The sequence below is a fragment of the Crassostrea angulata genome, chromosome 1 (assembly GCF_025612915.1).
Source record: "Crassostrea angulata isolate pt1a10 chromosome 1, ASM2561291v2, whole genome shotgun sequence".
Classification (NCBI taxonomy): domain Eukaryota; kingdom Metazoa; phylum Mollusca; class Bivalvia; order Ostreida; family Ostreidae; genus Magallana; species Magallana angulata.
Window position 1 is genome coordinate 32,296,380 of NC_069111.1, and position 25,909 is coordinate 32,322,288.

Below are 25,909 nucleotides of genomic sequence, written 5' to 3' on the forward strand. Positions count from 1 at the left end.
ATGTCAACATAACTTAGTCGCATGTTAACATAACTAAGTTGCATGTCGACATAAATAAGTTGCATGTCGACATAAATAAGTTGCATGTTAACATAAATAAGTTGCATGTCGACATAAAGAAGTTGCATGTTAACATAAATAAGTTGCATGCTGACATCAATAGGTAGCGTATCTAGCATCTTGAATGTCACATGTTGGCGATATTTGAAATTTTTTATAACTCTTATTTGATTGCAGTTTCCTTGCATGTCAACAAAGTTATGTTGCATGTTGACATAACTATCTTGCATGTAAACATATTTATCTTGCATGTCCACATAATTAATAGAAAAATAACTTGCATACAAGGGGTAGAGATATGCCACCATACAGGTGTAATAAAAAAGGTTGTTTTTTTTTCAGCATATTCTCTGTAAATAGGAAATCACGGTCTGCTTTAACAGTATGGAAAGGTTAAACAACTTTTAAAAAAAGTTTGTCTAGTAACTTAATGTACTCGTTCTTATTTATGAAGATATTAAGGGCCAATGTAAAAAAGAATCCAAACGATTTATACAATAATTTTATGGTTACAAGGCGTGCACGATCTTGAGCCTTTTCCAGACCAGGTGTCATATTTCTAATTTTGTTTTGCAGGACATTGTAAGCATATAAACCTTGCATGTAAACCTTAACATTTTGTTACTTTTTCAGTATTTAGAATTGATAAGCATTTTGATTTAAAGACACATTTTCAATCAGCCCCTATTTAATACTTTTTTTAAAGTTCATTCCAAACCTCTGTTGGTCTTGTATGGATATGTTTACTAAATTCTCAACGGTCAACGCTATATTTTACAGAATTGTTGTGTACTGTTCGACATGTACAGTGTACTGTACCTCTAATTTTATTATAAATAATGAACACTTAAGAAGTTGAAATATTTCTGTAATGAAAACACCAATTACTATCCAGGGTAGTCCTTCATACTACTTTTCCACCAACATCTCTATCCACATCACATGTTCTTGTGGAAGGTGCAAATAATGGACAAAATATAATGAAAAACGTATTATATAAATCAGTAATATAAAAAAATTATGTCGTTAACAAGTGGGTTTTTTTTGCCTTTTTTGGCTCAAATAATCATAGATTTCCTCATGCTCAAACAGGAAAGCATGATGAAAAATTTAAGTCTTAATACACGTGCTTATCATGCTTTTTTGATCATGTCACATACTAAAGCCATTTGAACTGGAACTTTCTTCCCGGCATGTAAGCGAAGCTTCCGTAACACAATTTCAGTGGGAGAATGCAACCAAAGTTCGTCAAAACATAATTGATGACTTAATTCGTTGAATAGTATGTGGCAGTGCAATGCTGCTATGAATATCATGACTTGCAATTTAACTTTAAAATCGGTTGAATTTTATGCTTGATATGGTGGACTGTAGGAGATTCATGTATAGATCAACGGTCATTTGTGTGTTTATTGATAAAGCTAAGTACATGTAGACCTGTTGGTCACTTATCTTAAAATTGCCCCTAAAGTTATGCATATTTGACTCTACAGTGTAAAAGATAATTTATAAACTCCAATCTCAAAAACTTGAATTCCGCTGTAGTATTTGAATCTAATGCATAAAAGAAATTAATACTCACTGACAATAGGTTTCGAAAATTTCAGGAACAATTAACATGGTTTTACAAAATTATCATTGTGCATGATTGTCGTCAGCATCACTCATGTAGTTGTGACCTCTTAAGCATTTTATGGTAATATTACCTGTATTTTTAATATTAATGAACTTTGACAGTAGTCGTGCCTATAAATGTTTAGATGTATGACCAAACAAATTTCGTTGAATTTGAGCATTTTTCCAGAGGTACTTGAGGATAATACCCTTCCCACAAATCCCTTGCACCCCACAGCTTTAGACCCCCCCCCCCCCCCCCGAGTAGTTTACTCCTATTTTGATAGAAATTCTCTACGTACACACCATGTCTCTTTCCAAATATCTGAAAAAAATAAAGTGAATTTAAACAAGAGGCCCATGGGCCACATCGCTCACCTGAGGAACAATAGGTATGATAAAGTCAGCTTAATGGAGTCATAATACAATCTGGACAATGTACATTAATACATGTAGATCCTGTATAAATAAAATCCAAAGCCCTGATTGCAGAAAATATTTACAAGAGCAGACTTTAATCACCACTCCTGCACATATATAGGGACTCAACGTTATGCAGGCAGGGATGACCGCACACCTACGCAACTCAACAGGTACCAACGTTAATGCAAGCAGAGATAACGCAAGCAGGGATGACCTCACACTTGCGCCAACAGCTCAACCTAACGCAGGGAGTGCCGCACACTTGCGCTAGAAAGGCCAGAACACCAGCAGGGATGACCATACACTAGTGCTCCGCCGCAACCACCACCAACACAAGCACCAACACAAGCAGGTATGACCGCACACTTGTATTAATGTGATACAGGGCAGAAATGACCGCACATTCTGTATCGTTGGTTAGAAAAACACGAAGATTAGAAAGAGCAGGGATGTCAACACCCTCAGTCTCTCCGTACCTGTTCAAGTTTAACCCCAAACAGTCGCTCATTGCAATGCAATAGACACTGTCCCTATATATGTGCCAGCCTAAAATAATTCATAGTATCTAAAAATTGGAAATCAAAAATAAACAAACTAATCCAGCCATTACCCAAAACTACTTATGCAGAACAACTTATATAAATTGAATATTTATTATTGTATAAATATAATCATCACAATAATTGGTTAACAGTGGATGCATTAATTAAAATAATCAAGAATCAATAAATCAAGGGCAATAACCCAAAACAGTAATACAAAAAGATTCTAATGAAAAAATAGCTGCCTGCTTCAATTTTATAGTCATATCACATGTTGAGTATTGCAGTTCTCAAAAAGATCCTTTACAATTGTTTATATAAGGGATATTTAGCTACATTAAACTCTGAACCTTCTTGTGAAGCCGAAAAATTGTCCTGGAGCCAAAGTCTTAACTATTATAAAGAATCATCTTGCTGATTAGTTTCTGAGAAGATTTTTAAAGATTTACTCTTTATTCCTATGTAAAACTTTAACACCCCCCATGTGGCCTCACCCTACCCCCAGGGGTCATGATTTTCACAACTTTGAATCTACACTACCTGAGGATACTTCCCACAAGTTTCAGCTTTCCTGGCTGATTAGTTTCTGAGAAGAAGATTTTTAAAGATTTACTCTATATATTCCTATGTAAAATTTTAACACCCCCCCCCCCCAATGTGGCCTCACCCTACCCCCAGGGATCATGGTTTTCACAACTTTGAATCTACACTACCTGAGGATGCTTCCACACAAGTTTCAGCTTTCCTAGCTGATTAGTTTCTAAGAAGAAGATTTTTAAAGATTAACTCTATATATTCCTATGTAAAACTTCGACCCCCCATTGTGGCCCCAACCTAACCCCAGGGGTCATGATTTTCACAACTTTGAATCTACACTACCTGAGGATGCTTCCACACACATTTCAGCTTTCCTGGCTGATTAGTTTCTGAGAAGAAGATTTTTAAAGATTTATTCAATATATTCCTATGTTAAACTTCGACCCCCCCATTGTGGCCCCACCCTACCCCCAGGGGTCATGATTTTCACAACTTTGAATCTACACTACCTGAGGATGCTTCCACACAAGTTTCAGTTTTCCTGGCTGTTTAGTTTTTGAGAAGAAGATTTTTAAAGATTTATTCTATATATTCCTATGTAAAACTTCGACCCCCCATTGTGGCCCCACCCTACCCCCGGGGGTCATGATTTTCACAACTTTGAATCTACACTACCTGAGGATGCTTCCACACACGTTTCAGCTTTCCTGGCTGTTTAGTTTCTGAGAAGAAGATTTTTAAAGATTTACTCTATATATTCCTATGTAAAACTTCGACCCCCCATTGTGGCCCCACCCTACCCTCAGGGGTCATGATTTTCACAACTTTGAATCTACACTACCTGAGGATGCTTCCACACACATTTCAGCTTTCCTGGCTGATTAGTTTCTGAGAAGAAGATTTTTAAAGGTTTATTCTATATATTCCTATGTAAAACTTCGACCCCCCATTGTGGCCGCACCCTACCCCCAGGGATCATGATTTTCACAACTTTGAATCTACACTACCTGAGGATGCTTCCACACAAGTTTCAGCTTTCCTGGCTGATTAGTTTCTAAGAAGAAGATTTTTAAAGATTAACTCTATATATTCCTATGTAAAACTTCGACCTCCCATTGTGGCCCCAACCTAACCCCAGGGGTCATGATTTTCACAACTTTGAATCTACACTACCTGAGGATGCTTCCACACACATTTCAGCTTTCCTGGCTGATTAGTTTCTGAGAAGAAGATTTTTAAAGATTTACTCTATATATTCCTATGTAAAACTTCGACCCCCCATTGTGGCCCCAACCCTGACCCCAGGGGTCATGATTTTCACAACTTTGAATCTACACTACCTGAGGATGCTTCCACACACATTTTAGCTTTCCTGGCTGATTAGTTTCTGAGAAGAAGATTTTTAAAGATTTATTCTATATATTCCTATGTAAAACTTCGACCTCCCATTGTGGCCCCACCCTACCCCCGGGGGTCATGATTTTCACAACTTTGAATCTACACTACCTGAGGATGCTTCCACACAAGTTTCAGCTTTCCTGGCTGTTTAGTTTCTGAGAAGAAGATTTTTAAAGGTTTATTCTATATATTCCTATGTAAAACTTCGACCCCCCATTGTGGCCGCACCCTACCCCCAGGGATCATGATTTTCACAACTTTGAATCTACACTACCTGAGGATGCTTGCACACACGTTTCAGCTTTCCTGGCTGTTTAGTTTCTGAGAAGAAGATTTTTAAAGATTTACTCTATATATTCCTATGTAAAACTTCGACCCCCCATTGTGGCCGCACCCTACCCCCAGGGATCATGATTTTCACAACTTTGAATCTACACTACCTGAGGATGCTTCCACACAAGTTTCAGCTTTCCTGGCTGATTAGTTTCTAAGAAGAAGATTTTTAAAGATTAACTCTATATATTCCTATGTAAAACTTCGACCTCCCATTGTGGCCCCAACCTAACCCCAGGGGTCATGATTTTCACAACTTTGAATCTACACTACCTGAGGATGCTTCCACACACATTTCAGCTTTCCTGGCTGATTAGTTTCTGAGAAGAAGATTTTTAAAGATTTACTCTATATATTCCTATGTAAAACTTCGACCCCCCATTGTGGCCCCAACCCTGACCCCAGGGGTCATGATTTTCACAACTTTGAATCTACACTACCTGAGGATGCTTCCACACACATTTTAGCTTTCCTGGCTGATTAGTTTCTGAGAAGAAGATTTTTAAAGATTTATTCTATATATTCCTATGTAAAACTTCGACCTCCCATTGTGGCCCCACCCTACCCCCGGGGGTCATGATTTTCACAACTTTGAATCTACACTACCTGAGGATGCTTCCACACAAGTTTCAGCTTTCCTGGCTGTTTAGTTTCTGAGAAGAAGATTTTTAAAGGTTTATTCTATATATTCCTATGTAAAACTTCGACCCCCCATTGTGGCCGCACCCTACCCCCAGGGATCATGATTTTCACAACTTTGAATCTACACTACCTGAGGATGCTTGCACACACGTTTCAGCTTTCCTGGCTGTTTAGTTTCTGAGAAGAAGATTTTTAAAGATTTACTCTATATATTCCTATGTAAAACTTCGACCCCCCATTGTGGCCCCACCCTACCCTCAGGGGTCATGATTTTCACAACTTTGAATCTACACTACCTGAGGATGCTTCCACACACATTTCAGCTTTCCTGGCTGATTAGTTTCTGAGAAGAAGATTTTTAAAGGTTTATTCTATATATTCCTATGTAAAACTTCGACCCCCCATTGTGGTCGCACCCTACCCCCAGGGATCATGATTTTCACAACTTTGAATCTACACTACCTGAGAATGCTTCCATACAAGTTTCAGCTTTCCTGGCTGATTAGTTTCTAAGAAGAAGATTTTTAAAGATTAACTCTATATATTCCTATGTAAAACTTCGACCCCCCATTGTGGCCCCAACCTAACCCCAGGGATCATGGTTTTCACAACTTTGAATCTACACTACCTGAGGATGCTTCCACACACATTTCAGCTTTCCTGGCTGATTAGTTTTTGAGAAGAAGATTTTTAAAGATTTACTCTATATATTCCTATGTAAAACTTCGACCCCCCATTGTGGCCCCAACCCTGACCCCAGGGGTCATGATTTTCACAACTTTGAATCTACACTACCTGAGGATGCTTCCACACACATTTCAGCTTTCCTGGCTGTTTAGTTTCTGAGAAGAAGATTTTTAAAGATTTATTCTATATATTCCTATGTAAAACTTCGACCTCCCATTGTGGCCCCACCCTACCCCCGGGGGTCATGATTTTCACAACTTTGAATCTACACTACCTGAGGATGCTTCCACACAAGTTTCAGCTTTCCTGGCTGTTTAGTTTCTGAGAAGAAGATTTTTAAAGGTTTATTCTATATATTCCTATGTAAAACTTCGACCCCCCATTGTGGCCGCACCCTACCCCCAGGGATCATGATTTTCACAACTTTGAATCTACACTACCTGAGGATGCTTCCACACAAGTTTCAGCTTTCCTGGCTGTTTAGTTTCTAAGAAGAAGATTTTTAAAGATTAACTCTATATATTCCTATGTAAAACTTCGACCCCCCATTGTGGCCTCAACCTAACCCCAGGGGTCATGATTTTCACAACTTTGAATCTACACTACCTGAGGATGCTTCCACACACATTTCAGCTTTCCTGGTTGATTAGTTTCTGAGAAGAAGATTTTTAAAGATTTACTCTATGTATTCCTATGTAAAACTTCGACCCCCCATTGTGGCCCCAACCCTGACCCCAGGGGTCATGATTTTCACAACTTTGAATCTACACTACCTGAGGATGCTTCCACACACATTTCAGCTTTCCTGGCTGATTAGTTTCTGAGAAGAAGATTTTTAAAGATTTATTCTATATATTCCTATGTAAAACTTCGACCTCCCATTGTGGCCCCACCCTACCCCCGGGGGTCATGATTTTCACAACTTTGAATCTACACTACCTGAGGATGCTTCCACACAAGTTTCAGCTTTCCTGGCTGTTTAATTTCTGAGAAGAAGATTTTTAAAGATTTACTCTATATATTCCTATGTAAAACTTCGACCTCCCATTGTGGTCCCACCCTACCCCCGGGGGTCATGAATTTCACAACTTTGAATCTACACTACCTTAGGATGCTTCCACACAAGTTTCAGCTTGCCTGGCTTTCTGGTTCTTGAAAAGAAGATTTTTGAAAATTTCTCGAAATTTTTCATTAATTTCTAATTATCTCCCCTTGAAAACGGGTGTGGCCCTTAATTTTCACAACTTTGAATCCCCTTTGCCTAAGGATGATTTGTACCAAGTTTGGTTGAAATTGGCCAAGTAGTTTTTGAGAAGATGTTGAAAATGTGAAAAGTTTACGGACAGACGGACGGACGGACAGACGGACGGACAGACGGACGACAGACAAAATGTGATCAGAATAGCTCACTTGAGCTTTCAGCTCAGGTGAGCTAAAAATTAGGCAAACCCTCTCTCTCTGCATCTAAAAACGGAAAAGAGTCATTTTGGGGACTAAAGAACAATCCGCTTTATTTATTCTACAAAACGGGTTGATATATCGCAGTTTATACATGTGTTTCGCTTATTAATATGTTTTTAAATGAATGTGCATCTCTCTTTAATCGTACTCTATTATTCAAAGCAAGCTAGGTTACTGAGACGGAAGTCAACATCTTTCATTTATGTCACGTACACGCTAGTCTCGTGCTTATGTGCGCCAATACATGTAAACGAGTTTTCTCGAATGTAATCGTATTATCATAATGGAAATTTAAAAAAAAAAATAGTTAAAATACATGCGTTATATAGAAAGCCTATGCTTATTTATGTTTTTGGAGAACAGTGTTATTAAGTCCAGTGATGAGCCTTTCGACGACGGGTCAGAAATATAAATAAAATGCTACTACTGACCACGGTGTGTCAGATTATTAGTATGCACTTGATTGCATTTAATTATTAGGAGAATATTGTGGGAAACACAGCGTCCAGTAATCATCTGGAAGCTGTCTCTGCCTCCTTTTTTAACGGTATGATAAATTATAATACTTGCGCGCATTCTCAAAAGTAAAGTTATTAGATTCAGAGGGTTCAGCCAATATTTTTTTTGTAATATATATTAATGTTGATAATTTGCATTGTATTTAATATTAAATGTAAAAATGTCATATTAAAATGTTATATCTAAATAAAAAGAGTAGTCTTCTGGAAGCTGTCTTTTTGCCTCACCTTTTTATACAGCCTGGAACACGGGCTACTCCCCATGTGGGAGGGGACTTTCCAGTAACACCTTGGCTAGGGCATCTGCCATGTGTGGGCATGTTGGAAGTAAGATCTCGAGGATCTATATCTATTAGACCAAGTATCATGAAGCTCCACATGACAAAGAAATGGCTTCAGAATATAGAGGTAAAGTGTTATAATATAGTGGTTGAATTCGGGTTATCAACTTGCCGTAGCCACACCCGAAAGCAACGTCAACGCGGACGGACATAGTAGACAGTTACGTAGTGGAGTGGCATGCATTTTTCTTTTTATGAGGCATATGGGGGGGGGGGGTTTCACATGAACCGTCATGTCCTCAACCACCTGTGATTTTTTCTTGATTGTGCTTATTGTTATTAAGTGTCAGGTTTTTTTTTAATTAAAAGAACGATTGGTCTTTTTTTACACTTGAGGTTTATAAGAATGTTGTGCATGGTTTTTGCTCAAACCCGGAACTAAAAACAAAACAGAATACGGAACGGAAAATTGAATATCACTTTAATTACTTGAAAATTATATGCATGTTTATCATTTTACAACGAATTATTATTTATTTGATTCCTGTTTCCAATGTTTCACGAATCTCTAAACTTAATATGATTTGGTTTCCGAGCGCGGAAGGGAAGCAACTAATGCACATAGTATAAAGATGTTTTATAGGAAGATTAAAGATTAAACATATATCTATCACCAAAGAAGTGTTTTGAAATGATCCATGCGTTAACTTTGCAAGAATTATATTTTCACTTACATTCAACACAAAAAACTTGTAATAGTTATCTCAGATTTTTTAATGATCGCATCGTTTTCAGTGCAATATGACACTAACTAGCTTGGAAGGAGTTTTACAAACTCGCGATTTGTTTGAGGTCAACTTTACATGTACATTCAATATGATTTTAAAAAATCATCAATCAAACTCGTTATTAGTCATAATTTTAAAAAAATGGTTTAAAATGAAATTTGTTATTATGATGATCAAACTAGCTGTAAGTTTATATTAAGTCTGAAAAGATAATTTTGTAATTTAATTAAATAAGAATATTATAAAATAAAGAGTCAAATCCATCCATTAATGATTACGTAAATGTTGCAATGCAAAATACTTTTATGAAGAGGAACTGCATATACATGTAATTGGTTTAAAATGATAGGGATGATATAAAAATATGTCCCTATGTATAAATAGTAACTGCAACAACAAAAGCCGGAAAAAGTCATAATTAGCTACGTGCATCACAGTGAAAGATCACAGTGAAAGGTTGAAATCAACAGTTCATGAGGATGTTATTTTTAATTTTCATTCTTATTCAAGGTTAGTTATCCTTGTCTTTTATGAATATCGAATAGCAATACTTATTAGCTGTTTATCATCCCCAAATATATTTGTTTCCAAATTTATTTTAATAGAAGCATAAAATTAAATTAAAATAATGTGTAACTTGCATTGATTCATTGATTGTAAATTTAAACAAAAATAATGGGACTTTCTAAATATTTTATTTACGTGCATTGATTAACTTAAAAATATCATTATTGCAAGTCTTGCGTTTACAAAAAACAAAACAAAAGAAAACAATAACAAACAATAAAAAACCAAGCGACAAACGCATAAAAATCTATTGTTCTAGTAAATGTTGTAATAAACATATTGCGAGCATCAATTCATCGCATAAACGTTAATTATAACTGAACAAACTTCAAACAAGCAATTTTCATTGTGTAGGTTACATGTTGTAGTTGTACATCCATGAGTCCTTTAAATATGAATAAGCTTATGCAATAAAGTTTGATATGTATAATTTAATCCATCGCTACGAATTTGAACCAAAAGGAATGATAATTATTTTAACACTGTTATTGCCAAGACCTGGTCCTCTGCTTCTCAACTAAATAAAGCTGATCCACATTTTAAGGTATTAAAAAAGTTTTTCGGTGTCTGTAAATCCACGCATTACCAGATTAGTGGACAGATTTAAAGTCTTTACATGAAACAAAATTTTATTAAAACAAATTCAAAACAAGAAATCTATATTTTTAAATAATTGGCTTGGGGCACACTCTTAAAATGATTGTGTTAGCAAACATAAAACGCCGCTTGGGAAACTTACACTCCATAACTGAAAGCGACAGAAAAAGAAAAAAAATATAGCATTGATACGCAATATATACCATAGAAAAATTTGTGAAACGAATATCCAGTGGGGTGGGAACCATTCAACCCAGGGGATTAGGCACTTTCTTCAATGATATCTAACTTTTATGTCTAATTTGAAATTCTTTTGAGAGAAAAGGTGTTAATAAAAGCAACGATTCGGCAATACTTTTTAAAAAAAAATTCAACACCTGGGTCACACAGGAAACCAATGGCAACTAGTTATTTATTCGTCGTCGGACATTTTTAACATAATCTTGAAAACTGCTAAAACGTGACCAAACGTGCTTCTGTGATCTTTACGCTGAATTCATATTTATGTAGGCGGAGGAGTTATCTATTACAATGCTAATTTCCAGGTCCCCAGGGGTAGAGGTTTTTATATCGGGCCGTGACAAAAATGGTCATATAGTGTTAATTTTTTTTACTTCGGGGGGGGGGGGGTGCTTGTCCATTTACATGTAGTATATAATGTTTAAAATTGTTCGTTTGTTCTGAAAATTAAATACTATTTCACAATTAGAGAGTGTCTTTTAAAATCAAAATATCATGATAGCTCAATGAGTACGAGTTCCATTTCAAGAAAGTAGTTGAACAAGAACTGAATTATGTTCTTTATTTGTCACTAGTATGCTGACATTATTAAATGAAGACTTAATGCAAATTGAGAGAGTAGGGCAGTCGTCTATTTTTAACTTTAAATGTATGTTAGACATATTTCTGTATAGCCCTGAGGGTGGGATTTAAGGCAGTGGGAAAATTATACTAAGGTTAGACTATGATAATCAGGTGACCGTAAAGGCCTAGTGGCTTCTTATGTAATTCTGTTTACTTACTCGATTAACCTATGCATGAATAAGTTAAAGTCTCCTTGGTTCAACTATAATAAATTGATCAACATGATAAGTAGCGTAGTGGACAATGCACTTGCTTTTCACCGCTGCGACCTGAGTTCGATCACCGTAATCGACAGTGGTTGTATGTGATAGGGTATGGCGGTCGCCCGCTTGGACACGTGGATTCTCTCCGGGTACTCCGGCTTCTTTCCACACCAATGACCCCCTCGCGCTTACATCCGTGCCAACGAGAGATATTATTATAAGTTGTAGAACTTGCTTATCAATCGTTGTAAAAATAAATAAAGTTCAGGTTCAATAATTTCCTATGACTGAGATCAATCTATTATAGCCTAACCTACGAGACTTAAACCAATTAATTAATAATATATAAAGTCGGAAATCAATGTTTTAATTGGTTTTGCCTTGGAATATACTGCGTTATTTTAGTGATATACTAGCAATTGTAATATTTTGATGGGTCTTTTCTTTGTATAACGTAGATGTTTATGTAATATAGATAAAAATAAGTTAGATTAATAAATGCATATAAATTTCATATATTTAGTGTGATATCTTGTACCCTTTTAACTTTAAGGGTGAAAATCAATTCTAAGAATTCGCCATTTCGTGACGGCAATGTTTTAAAATCCAAATCAAGGAAACAGGCAACAAATTTGGTAAATTTGAATGCAACAGCAAATGACTAATTTCAAAATTAACCAGCCAGGAAGGTTTAACCTTTCATAAAATATCAGAAAGACATGTCAACGTTTTGTGAATGTTCAATTTGCTATTCATTAGAAAAATAAACACCCATCGAATTGTCTTCTTAACTACCTAGTTTAATTAAAAAGAGAATATTTACAAAATCAGACCCAATATATTTGGTGATTAAAAATACACCAGGGGTTCCGAGGAAACAGATTCTAATATGGAACAAAGGTGTTGAGAGAAAAAAGTCATAACTTGATTCGAATCCCAAAAACTGTTGCGCCAAGAATAAAAAATGTTTCGATGTGGGTTTTTTTAAAAATTTATAACGAGTTATAAACTAAGAAAATTTTATTCGAAAATAATACCTAATTGGTATTTTTTAAAATGCGTAACTTGTCGTTCATTATGTGTTGTAGGAGTGTGGAGGATATAATATTGCTTACTTTTTCTTAAATGATGTTTGAAATAAGCTAAACTAATTCAAAACCTACCCCTAACAGATAATCTAGCATAATATGATTGTATTATAATTATGTTGTTGATTTGGTTTTTTGGCATAGGATCGTTGGCGAAAAGTACGAGTGGAACGATCACATCACCTGGGTATCCTGGACCATATCCTCTCAACACTAACGAAACGTGGCTTATAAATGCACCATCCAATGCAGCTGAAATTGTTATCATTATCCATGATCAAGACATACATCAAACCATAGGCTTCCCTTGTGATGATTTTTTAAAGGTTTCAATATTTTTTTTAAAGAACACATTAAATGCTGTCATAGAAAGACACATCTTTTGGAAAACGATTAAATTATATTATGTCAAAAACAAATATTCAAATTGAACGCAATGAACTGGGTAATGCGATTTTAAGTAATAACATGAGTTATGCAACGACGTCAAAGTGGGTTTTTTTTTCAGGTGGAAGAAATGCTAACCCATTTCGTTCTTTACAGACAGTGTGGTACTAAATTTAACAATGTATTAGTAGCAAAAGGCAATGCTGTCGAGGTATCATTCAGATCAGATGACTTTGGTTCCGGAAGAGGTTTTAAGTTAACCTGGTCAGGTAGGCTTCCAAATGGTACTTGCAAAATAATAAAACTCTTGTTATGCCGTCCTCGACAATTATATGTATGTTTTGGACCATTTACAGATAAAATTTGTCAATATTCATAACATTTAATCATATAAACTCGTTCTGAATAGAATAATCATATTTTCAATAGGTATTGTATTTGAAATTATGATCATTATTGCATTTCCAGCGAATCACATTTAGACAGTCGGCAACTCAATTATCTTTACGTCATTTATATTGTATTATACCTAATAATGTTACACGCGTATACAACACATACATATACATGGTATTACTAGCACGTGTGCCTGACATCTGGGCCATTATTTATATATTACTCTTTCAATTATAGAATTAAATGATACATACTCAATTTTATTATCACAGGAAATTAAAAAAAAACTTTTCGATTCCCACGCAATGATTGACCCAAAAAACCCCAATGTGGCATTATTAATTTTATTGGATTTTTTCTAGTGTCAAAGTATGCCACAAGAACTACAGAAATCATGAAATCGATAGTTGATGCGACTACCAATTCAACAGATCTATCTTTAAATCATTCGACAAGAAATACCGCTTATTCTATGCTTGATTTGTTTACAAATCATTTGGTTTCTAGAGCAACTAATGCGACATCAGCCGTAAAGAAAAAGGAATCCTTAACTTTGGTTAGGGTAACACATTTTTACAGAACAGTTCCACAAATATTAAACATACCTTCACATAAGGCGAAACTTTCGTACAAATACAATACTGTTACTCCAGTAATCAGCCTTTCAACTCTTTTTCAAAAGCGCCATTATTCAGTTTCTTCTGTACAAAAATCTTATCCTTCTACAACTGATCAAATTAAACATGAATCTGTTACCAAAAATACAATGGAATATAAACCGAGTTCATCCAGTCATGGACGAGTCGCAATGAGTTCGTTTGGAAAACCAAAACTGACTGAAAAAGCAGCCTTTGCTTCTATTCAGCAAACTGTTGAAACGACTACGTCAGAAAAGAAATCTCAAAGGGACACTTTTCGAAAAACAACAGATAAACTATATTTTTGGAGTAAAGCAGAGGTTAAAAGTACAACGTCCGAAAAACAAAGTACAAATTATTCCATGCCATCAGATGTTGTCACTGCTAACACTACTACGGTAATGAAAAACAGCAATTTTGACGACAATTATACAGTTCACCAAACTACAATATTAAGTAATGAAGCAAATACAAATAAAACTGATGATATAACAAGCAGAGTAAGCAGTGAAGCAACATATTTGAAAACTACTTTACCAAATACCTGGGTGAATGATGCTTCTGACTCATCAGGTACATAATTATATGATTTCACATACGTTATTTTTCCAGCTTAAACGCAATTATGTCGCAAGAAAATTTTTATATCTATTTTTATTTACAGATTTTCCCTGGAATTTCGTTTGTGTTCTTGGAATTTTTGTCCTGTTGATGTGTGTTTTAGTTATCATTATCTTTGTTCAACAAAAGAAAATCAAAAGGTAATACGTTGATATATACATGTACAAGTACACGATTACACCGATTCAAAAGAAAATATCTGATATTACAACACAAGTATTAATGACTATTCAATTGAATAATTATGAAACCTTTTTTTCAGACTTAAACATAGGTCAAATGTGAACTGTTTAAACGACGATGACAGTTATAAAACGATTGCATGTGTAGATGAAAAAAGAAGTAAGAATCGGACGTATTCGAAGCTGCTGACTAGCAAGATGCATAAAAGTAAACGCCAAACGAATGTAGATGATGAAATGTATCTTTCAATAGGAGAGGGTCTTACAAACAAGAAAACAAACAAATCTGACTCTTTCAACAATACATCGAACAGGCGTGACTTTGCTCCACTTGATTTGACAGAACTGAAAGATATACCTACTTATATAGAAATTGTACCGGACCGCATTTCAATTTGTAATAAAACTACAACATTTGCAAGTGAAAAGGTAGTTTCCGAACCTTTCTACACCGAAAACGAAGAACATAGTATTCATTTGTCAATAGAGGGATCAACTCCACTATCAAATGCGTATTTGGAAATTAATGATAAACTGTAACTATATTTGATGCGTAAATCTTTAATGTTTAAGTGCCGAAACGCAATACTAACAATATATCATGTCGATATCCAGTTTAGATCGTGGTGAAGTTCGTTTAACAATAGCGTACACCTGTTCAACCATGCGCCTGTCATCGTCACACTCCTTTGAAGAGCATTGACTGAAAAGAACCCTGTAACACTAATTTTTGTTTAAAATTCCTACCTTGTTATAATGTATTACAGAAAGAATGTAAAGCAGGTTATAAACACTTAAACCAATTTGGCTTCTTTTATTTTTATTATACCCAGTTATTTTTTGTACGCATTTATCCTTTAAACCCGTTTCACAGAACTTTGTGACACTTAGTAGATAATTATGACACAACGTGTAAACGTGCATATTTACCAGATTCCAATTGTTTTCTTTTAAACCTAGAATGTTGGCTCTATTTTGAATTTATAAAGTGCAACTTTGGTTTCATAGTTTTTTTTTGTTTGTTTTTGTTTTTGTTTTTTTTTTTTTGGGGGGGGCGATCATTTGAAATTAATTAATAAGGGTGGATCCCTACTCAGACGCGTCATCAATGTAGCAGATATAAGAAGCGTTAAAATCGAAAACGATATTTGTTCGGATTTACCCTTTTTTGCCCTAATTTTTGATGTTTAATTGATGATTCTGAATTTGATAGAAGCAGTCAAGTGTAAATAATGTCTACAAGTATATAAATGTTTTGATCTTATTGAGTCCAATAGTTGGAAATCGTGAATTTTTGTACTGAGATTTTAGTACGTTTGTGTTTATCTATGCAGAGGAAAGGTACTGTTTATCCAAACAATTAATTTGTACTCAATACATGTAGTTTTGAAAGAAGAATTGTAGGGTTTATAAAAGCAAAGAAATAAAATGCTGTTTTCTGATGTATTTTTAAATTGTGTTCGTGACACTGCATTTGATAAGGGGGTATATGTGTTCTAAAGGTCGTAGAAAAAATAAGAAGCATGCGAAATCCAATATTTTTTTGTTTTTTAAATGCAATAGACATAAATCTAATATTTTAAAGTTTAATAAATGGTGTTTAACCATAACATTTTTAAGATAAGTTAAAAAATGTGAAATTATGTAAAAATTATGAAATAGCATTTTTGTAACATTTCATTTTAAAATTTAATTTTAATCAATCAAATAATGATAATCACACCTGTTATTACTTTCTTACATTATTAATGATTAATTAAAACATTCGAATGTTTGTTTTGCTTTGATATTTTTTTAATATGAGCCAAATAATGATTTTGGTTGAAATCATGTGATCGAAGAAGGTAAAGCATCTTCTTGAGACTCCAGTGATAAAAGTAAATAGCTAAGGCCTGTATTTTTGGGGCTTTTTTATAACGTAAGGTATTATTCTACTTGATTAATGAAAAAAAAACCTTACTTTAACCACAAAAAGCCTGAGTAGGGACGTACCTTAAACGACATTAGAATGAAGGCTTTTTCAGGATTCGTCCTTTTAAACCACCAACACACAACATGGTGCATCTACTTTTTAAATATCTCGATATTGATAAAGATTAACTTTGTTCAAATTCTTGGACCAAAGAGTTTATTACATGCAAAGTTGTACAAAAGGTTAATTGGAAATCAAACGGCCTCAAAAATTTCCTGTTAACAATAAACTATATACGATAATTTGTACTTCGGTGATGCACACATCTCGGTAGAAGTGTTACCTCGTTCATTACAAGATAGATCATAAGATAGTTAAATAAGTTATACATACTAGGTGCATGTAAAAGAAAATATGAGACTCGTTATTTAAGAAAAATGTGAGAAATAACAAAACAAAACCAAAAAAATGAAGAAAAAAATTAAATAACAAAACAATACCAAAAACAGTTTGATGCTGTCTGCCATTCTCAATTAGGTTATTGTTTGTAAATGAGACTGTCAAGGACCCGCCTTTGTTTATGAAATGTATGTCAGTTAATCGATTCGCGATGATGTGTCTACAATCTTTAAACTGAAACATATGTCGGGTGCTTCGTTCAATTTGAAATCAGTTGCTTTGTAAGACTAGCGATTTAAAGAAAAATGTTTTTAGCTCTTAGGGTTTTACTCATATTCGGGTGTTTCCAAAACATCAGTCCTAGTAGAATACATGGTAAGAGATACATAATTTCCGAAGAAATGAACGATAAAGTAAGCACGGACATGGGCAAACCTTTTCCCTCCGGTAACCAATCTCTTCTACAGTGTGTTTCTCATTGTGGCTTTGCTGGCGACTGTGAGTCAGTGTCGTATTCTCCGTCCTCATGCAACGGCTATTCAGTTGTACATTCGTCCATTTCACCAAATTTAATTTTGATGCCAGGAGCGCGATATTTTGCAAATGAGGATGTAACACAAAATACTCTCCACAATCCAGCTCTCGGTGAGTGTATATTTTATTTGAGAAATTAATTTGTGATCTGTCATTGTGTGTATACGTTAAGTAAAAGTAAACATTAATCATAACAGTAATATGTATTACTTTGTTTAGATGGATGAAAACTATAAACATATCTATATACTATATTAAATGATAGACTCGAATTTTTGGCCTTTAATTCCGATAAATCGAAAAAGTACTGTCTTTTGTTTTATATATTTTAAATATCATTAAAGTACAATTTGGTCTCCTCAATTACATAACTGTATATTCCTAAATAATGCATCCCACAGACAATTATAGTTCATGTCGCGAGGGGATGCTCCGCTTAGCGGTGCCCTTGTTTTCAATGCAACTTCATTAATTTTCTCGAAAATCGTTTTGGAGCGATTCTACAATTTTCTTCTGCATTATGGGTATATTTATGGGAGGCAATTTAACAAGTTAAAAAACATTGGCAAACTCCGAAAGGTATTTTTCAAGTTATGTGTATTATTAGTACAGTTTGAATATTTACAATTTGCAATGTTATCAAAACATTGGCAAACACCAAAGTGTTTGTTGCATATCTTGTGTATAATCGTAACATTTTAGATTTTACAAAAATACCATACTTGTTCCTATATGCAAAAAGCCCAGCATCACATACATTGTTCAGTATTCGAGCTGCATAAAAGACTTCAGTTAAGAACTATAACTCGGGGAATTTTTGAATTTCAGAGTCTTGTGCAGAACTAAGTTCACAGGGCTATATGTGGAATGAAACAATTGGTAAATGTTGTCATTTTCAAAACATCATGTTGAATGTTATTGAGGTAAGAGTACGATGTATGTCAGAAGCTCCCAACAGTGGTCTTCTTCTCATAGACTCCGAGGAAACCTACAATTTTGCTGTGGACACTCTGAGTATGTACATACAGTGTATCATACGTTGTTGTGGTACTAATCATGATCAATAATAGAATGCATAATTTGCAAGGAACGTTAAGAGTAATATTGCATTTGGTCTCAATATTATTTTTTCCCGAACTTGTTTGTATTTGTTCTTTCTTAATATCAAAGCCCATTTATGACAAATATATGATTGACCCAAAGATGACTTGTGCATCTGGGTATTATTGACCTTGTTGATTAATTTTGTGAAATGTCTTTCATACTCAGGTCGCAAATATATGTTTGATAGATATGAGAAACACGAATGTATATTTTCGAAATGATATATCAAAAAAGAAAATATACCTCAGAAGATGCAACAAAATATACTTGGAAAACCCAGTTCAATTTCATTTGAAAAAAATGTTTTACTAATTATTTTTTTCATTGGGAAAATTTGCATTAATAATGGCTATTAAAAATTGTATACAAGTTTTTTTTTTCCATTAAGGATTTTTCTTTCACTATTATATTGAATTCAGTGAGTTTAAAAACTTGCATATGATACACAATTTTAAACTGACCAAACAATCCGCAGAAAAATGTACAATACGGAATTTGTGTATAAAAGCTATTTTATTCACTTTCAGAAAAATATGACGTTGGAACTATGTACGTCCAGGGCTCGTTATTCGATGGTAACTTTGTTGATGATAATGGAATACTGATGGTTTATTTCAAATGGCTCGAGGGAGAACCTACACGTGGGTACTATTTGCGAATCGACCTACTCACATATCGTCAAAAGACCACATATGGGACATCTTCGTATAATTCAATGTGTTGTCTTTTGTAAGCGACGTTAGTTTTATCTTTGAGACTGTGGTGTATTTGTTGTGAGGGGGATTCCATACTAAACATGTAATAAAATTTCAAAAAAGTGCATGTGCAACCGGTTATGTTACTATTCTTATTTTGAGAAACTTAAGCCTACTTTAAGACCTTTTTTACTCAACTTTTCATTTGGATGAAAAATCATACTTGTCTTTAAAAATATAACTGATAAAAGGGATCACGTAGATCTAGCCCTTCAGATATTTTAACAGTTTTTTTTAATCAAACATTGTAAAAATTGAAATGTACAAAATAGATTCAAACTAACGGTCAATAAAAATATAATCACATCCAATTTCTTTTGAATTAGAGTTTTTTTTGTCAAAGAAAGTGTTCAGAGTCATTCCAAGTGGCTTGCATGTAAATTTAGACCCACCTACTCCGTTAACCTAATAATTGTAGTTATTCCCCTTGCATTGGTCATTAAGCCTGCTTTTCATTTACATGGCAGCGACTCGATCGTTAAATGAGGTTATTGACAATTTTTGGGTTTTTAAAAGTAAAATATCGTAGCTAAAAAAGAAAATTAATTTTACGTTTTTATGGTTTACAAAGTACTTATTGATTATCGCTCACGGTTTTATCAAACCATTTATGTTCTATTTAAGAAATAAAGTATCATATCTGGATGTATATCAGGATATAATTACGGGTTGGTCACGTGATCAAATCCCTTCGGGCTTTATGGAAGATTGATCACGTACCAACCCATATTTATTTCCCGATATACATCCAAAAATGATACCTTATTTCTTATATTTACATTTGTTACAAGTAATGACAATAAAAATGCTCCATATTTTCTCTTTTGTGATGACATTGTAAGCTGCTTCGATTAAGATGACGTAACAAAAAATAGTACAACAATGCTGCAAGCTTTTGAATACCATTATAAATAAATATGACACTACTTTTGAAAAGACAACACTTTTTTATTATAATAAAGGGATACAGAAAAGAAACTTCACTTGTACAATTGAAAAAAAATCGATTGAAGCTTGGCGGAATAGTACATGTACCAGTTCTGCTGACGTCACGATTAAAAATTTGAAAACAAAGCGATTGAAAGTTGTGTTAGAGTCTACTTAGGCATTTTCAGGAGAAACTTATCGCAGAATCAGATTCAAGAGCGTGATGATATTCCTCCGACAATATAGAGGAGGGCAATTTCAACTTCGAAGTTCTTTTTACGGAACAAAACGGACAGAGAATCACAAGGAGTTTTTGACCATGATCCGTGAATGGACTAAACACGAAAGGTCTGTAATACTGCGTTTGCAATTTTGATCGAGGCTTGCAATAAAATCAGAAATGAATTTTAACGGGGTTAACTCCTATGACATATTGCGGTTGTTATTTTCAAGAACACCTCGTTACGATGTCGATCCATAATCATTCTGTTTATAGGCCTAACGTGTTTTTTAACATGAATTATTTATACCCTGCAATTAATGTTATAATTTTTTTAAGAAACTGAATGTAAAAAAACTTCGTATAACAAAATACAGATACGTTTATTTCTTTAAGGTAGAATAACACACCTGGAAAAAGTCACTGAAATTAACAGGAAATTTTTTGATAATGAAAGATATAATGATAAATAAACTGTACAAATGTCAAGTAAGCGAAAAATTTGCAGTTTGGGGATAAAAAATGAATATGTAATATAATTATTCCAGTAAGTAACAACAAACGGCCCTGCGGGATTCGAACCCGGGATGTACGGATCACAAGTCGGAGACTTTATCCACTCGGCTATGGAGTAAGTTACATGTTTCAGTCCATAAATTCCTTTGAATAAAACGAAATGTCGTTTCGATCAGCGGTCAGCCATTTTGAGACGATGTGTTATTCCACCTTGAGCCTAAATTATGTTTTCAATACGATATCTAATAGGCGTGTTTCAGCACTAGATCTAGTCGGTTAGTTTGAACACATAGAAAAAGGAGTGACCTTGATAATTCATGCGCTGCTTTGACCTCTTGACCCATAATGATGTTATGCAGAAATAACAGCGTATTGCGCAAACAGTTTTATATTAGGGAAAACATTTGCAAGTGTAAATATTTGATCATAAATTTCCGATGATCATCGATTTTTTAGCAGCACGATCGCAGCGTTCGCTCTCGCCATCTTAAGGTCAAGATCTAGTAAATGAAAGGTGCATACAGGTTTATAATATTCAATATATTTGGGAAATATCTGCCACTGTTTCTATCGTTTTCCAGTATTTACCTGTAAAGATAACTAAAACCTAGTGATTTCATTCAAAACGGCCATAAACTTTTGAACTAAGAATTCATTCACAGGCATTAAAATAACATATGCACTTTAATTTTTTTTAAATTTGATTTCTCAAAGTAAAATATGCGGCAATATGCAAAACTAAGAGTAATGGGCTTTTTACAATATTTCATAATATATTTCCAACCTACTCTCTGTAAGAAAAAAACCCTTTTTATATGCAATTCGTTAATCTCAAATCTCATTAAAAAAAATTACAACTACTTATAAATTAGAAACTACATTGAAGAATGAATAAAAGAAATATTTTAAAGATATTTTTTAAAAATCCTGAAAAAAATGATTTAAAATGTCGAAACTTTCTTGGAATATATATTTTTTTTTTTATTTGCTTTACGATATACATTAGACAGATAGATCTAGATGATTAATGAAAGGAGATTTGATTGTTAGCTTCCAGCAATTGTAATCTCTCTGAATATTGGAGCGAGACTTGTTAAAAAGATCATAAGAAGAATGCAAAGACGCGGGAAATTAGTTTTGGGAATTAATGTACAATACCATAAGACGTGTTCAAAGTAGTACACGCTGTGTATAATCTTCGGCCATTAAAGACGCATGGATTGTAAGCAAGAGATAAAACATTGTGAAAATGCAAAAAAAAAAACCAACCCAAAACTTAGAGCAAACGCTCTTGAGAGTTTTGCCTTAGCATTACTGTACACGTTTCTTATCGGTTTGTATTTTTTTTATGAAAGCGGTGAAGTATACATCTACATGTATATAAGACCTAACCGAGATGTTATTATACTTAAACAAGGGCACCGCTAAGCGGAGCATCCCCTCTCGACATGAGTTATTGTGTGGGGATGCATTATTTAGGAATATATAGTTATGTAAATGAGAAGACCGCATTCTACTAACCCTCCATTACTGCAAAAACTACGTTTTCTTTACCTGTACTAGATCTAAATCCAAAAAAATATCAAGTTGTTGATTTGAACTGCTTACTTTCACCTTGGTTGCAAAGTAGTTAGTTATTGTCAAATCGTACATAAGATTTCTGTTAAAAATTGTGTTATTTTAACGATATATCAAAAAGTACTCAATTAATTGAAAACTACCAGGCTTTGTCCTTTTACATGTACATGTACCATGCCAAATAGGTATACGAAGTTTGATAAATATCCGTGCAAGGGTTTTCTTTAACTTGCTTCCAAGCTGAACACACACACACACACGCGCACAGCAGCGATGCTATTTCCCCTTCGCAACAAGTTGCGCGAGAGGATAATAAGATATATTTACATTTTCCAGTGTCTTTGCTTGTGATAACACTACGTATCGATTTTGCACTATATAACCCATAATACAAATGCCGCCAAATTGAGGCGCCAGCGGGGTTTGCTTATTTATATATTTTAATGTTTAATCGTACGATGGCTTAAAATTATATAAATAAAAGTAATAAGGAATAATTCTTTGAATATTATGAGGTGATAATTTCGGTCGGGCGTGATCAAATCTATCATAAAGCCCTTCGGGCTTTATTGGATTTGATCACGCCCCGACCAAAATTATCACCTCATAATACTCAAAGAATGATTCCTTATTCCTTATATAAAAGAACAGAGGAAATGCAAACTACATGATATATTTTACTCTAGAAAAAAACAAACAGAATTTTTCTCTTATTTCTTTTTTAATTATCCGCTGTTTAGTTGAGTGATGATATTTGAATTGTTTTGCTAAGTACAAGATATTAAAAGAACACAGCATATTTAAACTATGCAGTTGTTATTGAAATTAAGTACAAAGTGGGTAAAATGATATATGATTATCATTTATCACAATTTTAAAGTCAACGCTTATCCTAAATGCGTTTAAAAAACCATTGATGTTTTATGCTGAATTTGTCAAATTGTGTTTTATTATTGAAAGAAAATAAAAATATCACATAATACGTTTCATTAGTTTATTGGTACTTGCATAGGACCTATTCTCACCAAAATCATTTCTCGCTAGTCAGTAGTGTATTCAATTTAATGTACAATGAAGCGCATTAAAGTGGTAAACGTTTTAGTTCGAATGGAATGTTCTAAGCTTTGTATCGAACGTCAATTGTTACATCAGACACGCCCATTTCTTTTGAAACGAGGAAAACAGTATTTGTCAGTATTCGACAAGTCAATGATCCAAACGAGGGACTTCTTAGATAACTTGTCCTTTCACATTGCCTAAGACCAGAGGTACTAAGGCTTCTACATGACCAAGCAGGTCATCAAGGCATTGAGAGAACTATTACCCTTGTGCAGCGCAGATTTTACTGGCCTGGCTCGTACAAAGACATCACACTGTTCTGTAAAAGTTGTGAGCGATGTGGAGTAGCTAAGATGCCACAACCTCGAGTACACACACCTTTAGGCCACTTACTATCATCAAAACCAAACCAGATAGTAGCTATGGACTTCACGGTATTGAAACGTTCAAGCTGTGGGAGGGAGAATGTATTGACCGACGTCTTCTCCAAATTTACTGTTGCCGTCCCAACCCGTGACCAAACGGCACAAACGACAGCTTAGATTCTTGTCCGAGAATGGTTTCTGAAGTATGGCACCCCAGAACGGCTTCATTCGGACCAGGGTCGCAATTTTGAAAGTTTACTGATATCAGAGTTATGCAAACTTTACAACATTAGAAAGAGCCGTACAACTGCCTATCACCCGGAGGGAAATGGGCAGTGTGAACGCTTCTATCGAACATTGCACGACCTATTAAGGACACTTTCCCCATATCAAAAGAAACGTTGGCCTGAACATCTGCAAGAACTTGTGTTTGCATTCAACTGTACTATTCATTCGACAACTGGATTCAACCCATTCTTTCTCATGCACGGAAGACACCCGCGACTTCCCATTGATTCCCTCCTGAGTTTAGACAGTGACATGGAATCAGGTGACATACAAACGGATAGGCTGAAAGAGGCATATGCACTCGCCTCAAGACGTCTCGAGGAACAGGCTGAGGAAAGAGAAAAGAGAATCAAAGTTAATGTGCGTGAACACTTGTCACCTTGTACTGTTGTACTTGTCAGGAATCGTGGTGTAGTTGGGAGGAACAAAATTCAGGATCCTTGGGAGAAGAGGAACTTTATTTTACTTCGAACCGTGAATGAAGATGGATATATTTACGAGATTGCTCCTATAGATGGTTGTGGTGACTCGAAGATAGTGAACAGAGTGAACCTCCGTCCAGTTAGTTCTCCAGAAGAGGAACCATTCAGTGAACCCTTACCAAGATCACAAGAATTAAGTTCCGATAACAAATGTAGTGATACAGAAACAAAGAATCAGGAAAACATGGAAGACTCTGACAGCTCAGATGATGACTATGAAATCTGTACCGTGAGATCACGCAGACCAAGTCAGATCCCAATTCGTCGATCCGTCTGTACTACAGCAGGAACTCACAGCAATCCATACCATCATCTAAAGTCAGCTTCTAGATGATCTATGTGGAATTTTTGCTTTTTGTAGTTTTTTGGCATTTTGTAGCTAATACATTTTGTAGAATGTGTAGTTAATGCATTGGGTAATTGAATGTAAAATCTAGTCTACATTTTATCATTCTAACTTTGTAGATTAATTGTATCATTTAAGTTGGTCATATATATGTGATGCGCCGAATTTTTTTTTTGATAATAGTAACAAGGGACGTTACTAAATCAAGTTGGGGAGTGTGTAGCCAAGTGCATAATTGTAGACTCCGTTCTTACTTTCCGGATTTTTGTATCTCTACCATGGCCTTTTATTGTTTTACCATTGAACTTGGTGACGTACATGTAACACAAATTGAGAACTGTGACCGATAGATGCCATGTGCGTTGCCTTTGATGGTCTGTAAGCTACTTTGAGCCACTTGGGCGACTCCACAGGTGTGTACTTGAATTTAAATGTGTATTTTCATATTATTTTATCTAAGAATAATCATTAAAATCATCTGTAATTCTATTGAATGATGTAGTCTATGCACTGATCACAATTGTGTATTCCCGCCATTTCGGTAGCTTCACCATTCAGTCGTTTGATGTTTATCTGTAGAAAAACTTTTATTCAGTA

At 34.7% G+C, this 25,909-nt stretch overlaps 1 protein-coding gene across 2 annotated transcripts; it reads left to right on the top strand.

Annotated features, from left to right (window-relative positions):
- The first annotated feature begins 8,945 nt into the window (after positions 1 to 8,945).
- Positions 8,946 to 15,820, top strand: LOC128165067 (signal peptide, CUB and EGF-like domain-containing protein 1). Of its 2 annotated transcripts, XM_052829301.1 has the most exons (6): positions 8,946 to 9,794; positions 12,748 to 12,929; positions 13,112 to 13,259; positions 13,749 to 14,597; positions 14,689 to 14,785; positions 14,908 to 15,820. In XM_052829301.1, exons 1-6 carry the CDS (start codon positions 9,758 to 9,760, stop codon positions 15,365 to 15,367), a joined length of 1,773 nt encoding a protein of 590 aa, XP_052685261.1. In that variant the 5' UTR covers positions 8,946 to 9,757; the 3' UTR covers positions 15,368 to 15,820. The 2 variants fall into 2 exon arrangements, with proteins under 2 accessions (XP_052685261.1, XP_052685338.1); XM_052829378.1 differs by lacking the exon at positions 13,749 to 14,597 and having other exon boundaries at positions 8,947 to 9,794.
- Positions 15,821 to 25,909: the final 10,089 nt, after the last annotated feature.

Coding starts and splice junctions, on each gene's coding strand:
- LOC128165067 (XM_052829301.1), top strand. CDS start 9,758: ATGAGGATGTTATTTTTAATTTTCATTCTTATTCAAG. Junction 13,260..13,748: donor TTTTAAGTTAACCTGGTCAG/GTAGGCTTCCAA, acceptor GATTTTTTCTAG/TGTCAAAGTATGCCACAAGA. Junction 14,598..14,688: donor TGATGCTTCTGACTCATCAG/GTACATAATTAT, acceptor TTTTATTTACAG/ATTTTCCCTGGAATTTCGTT.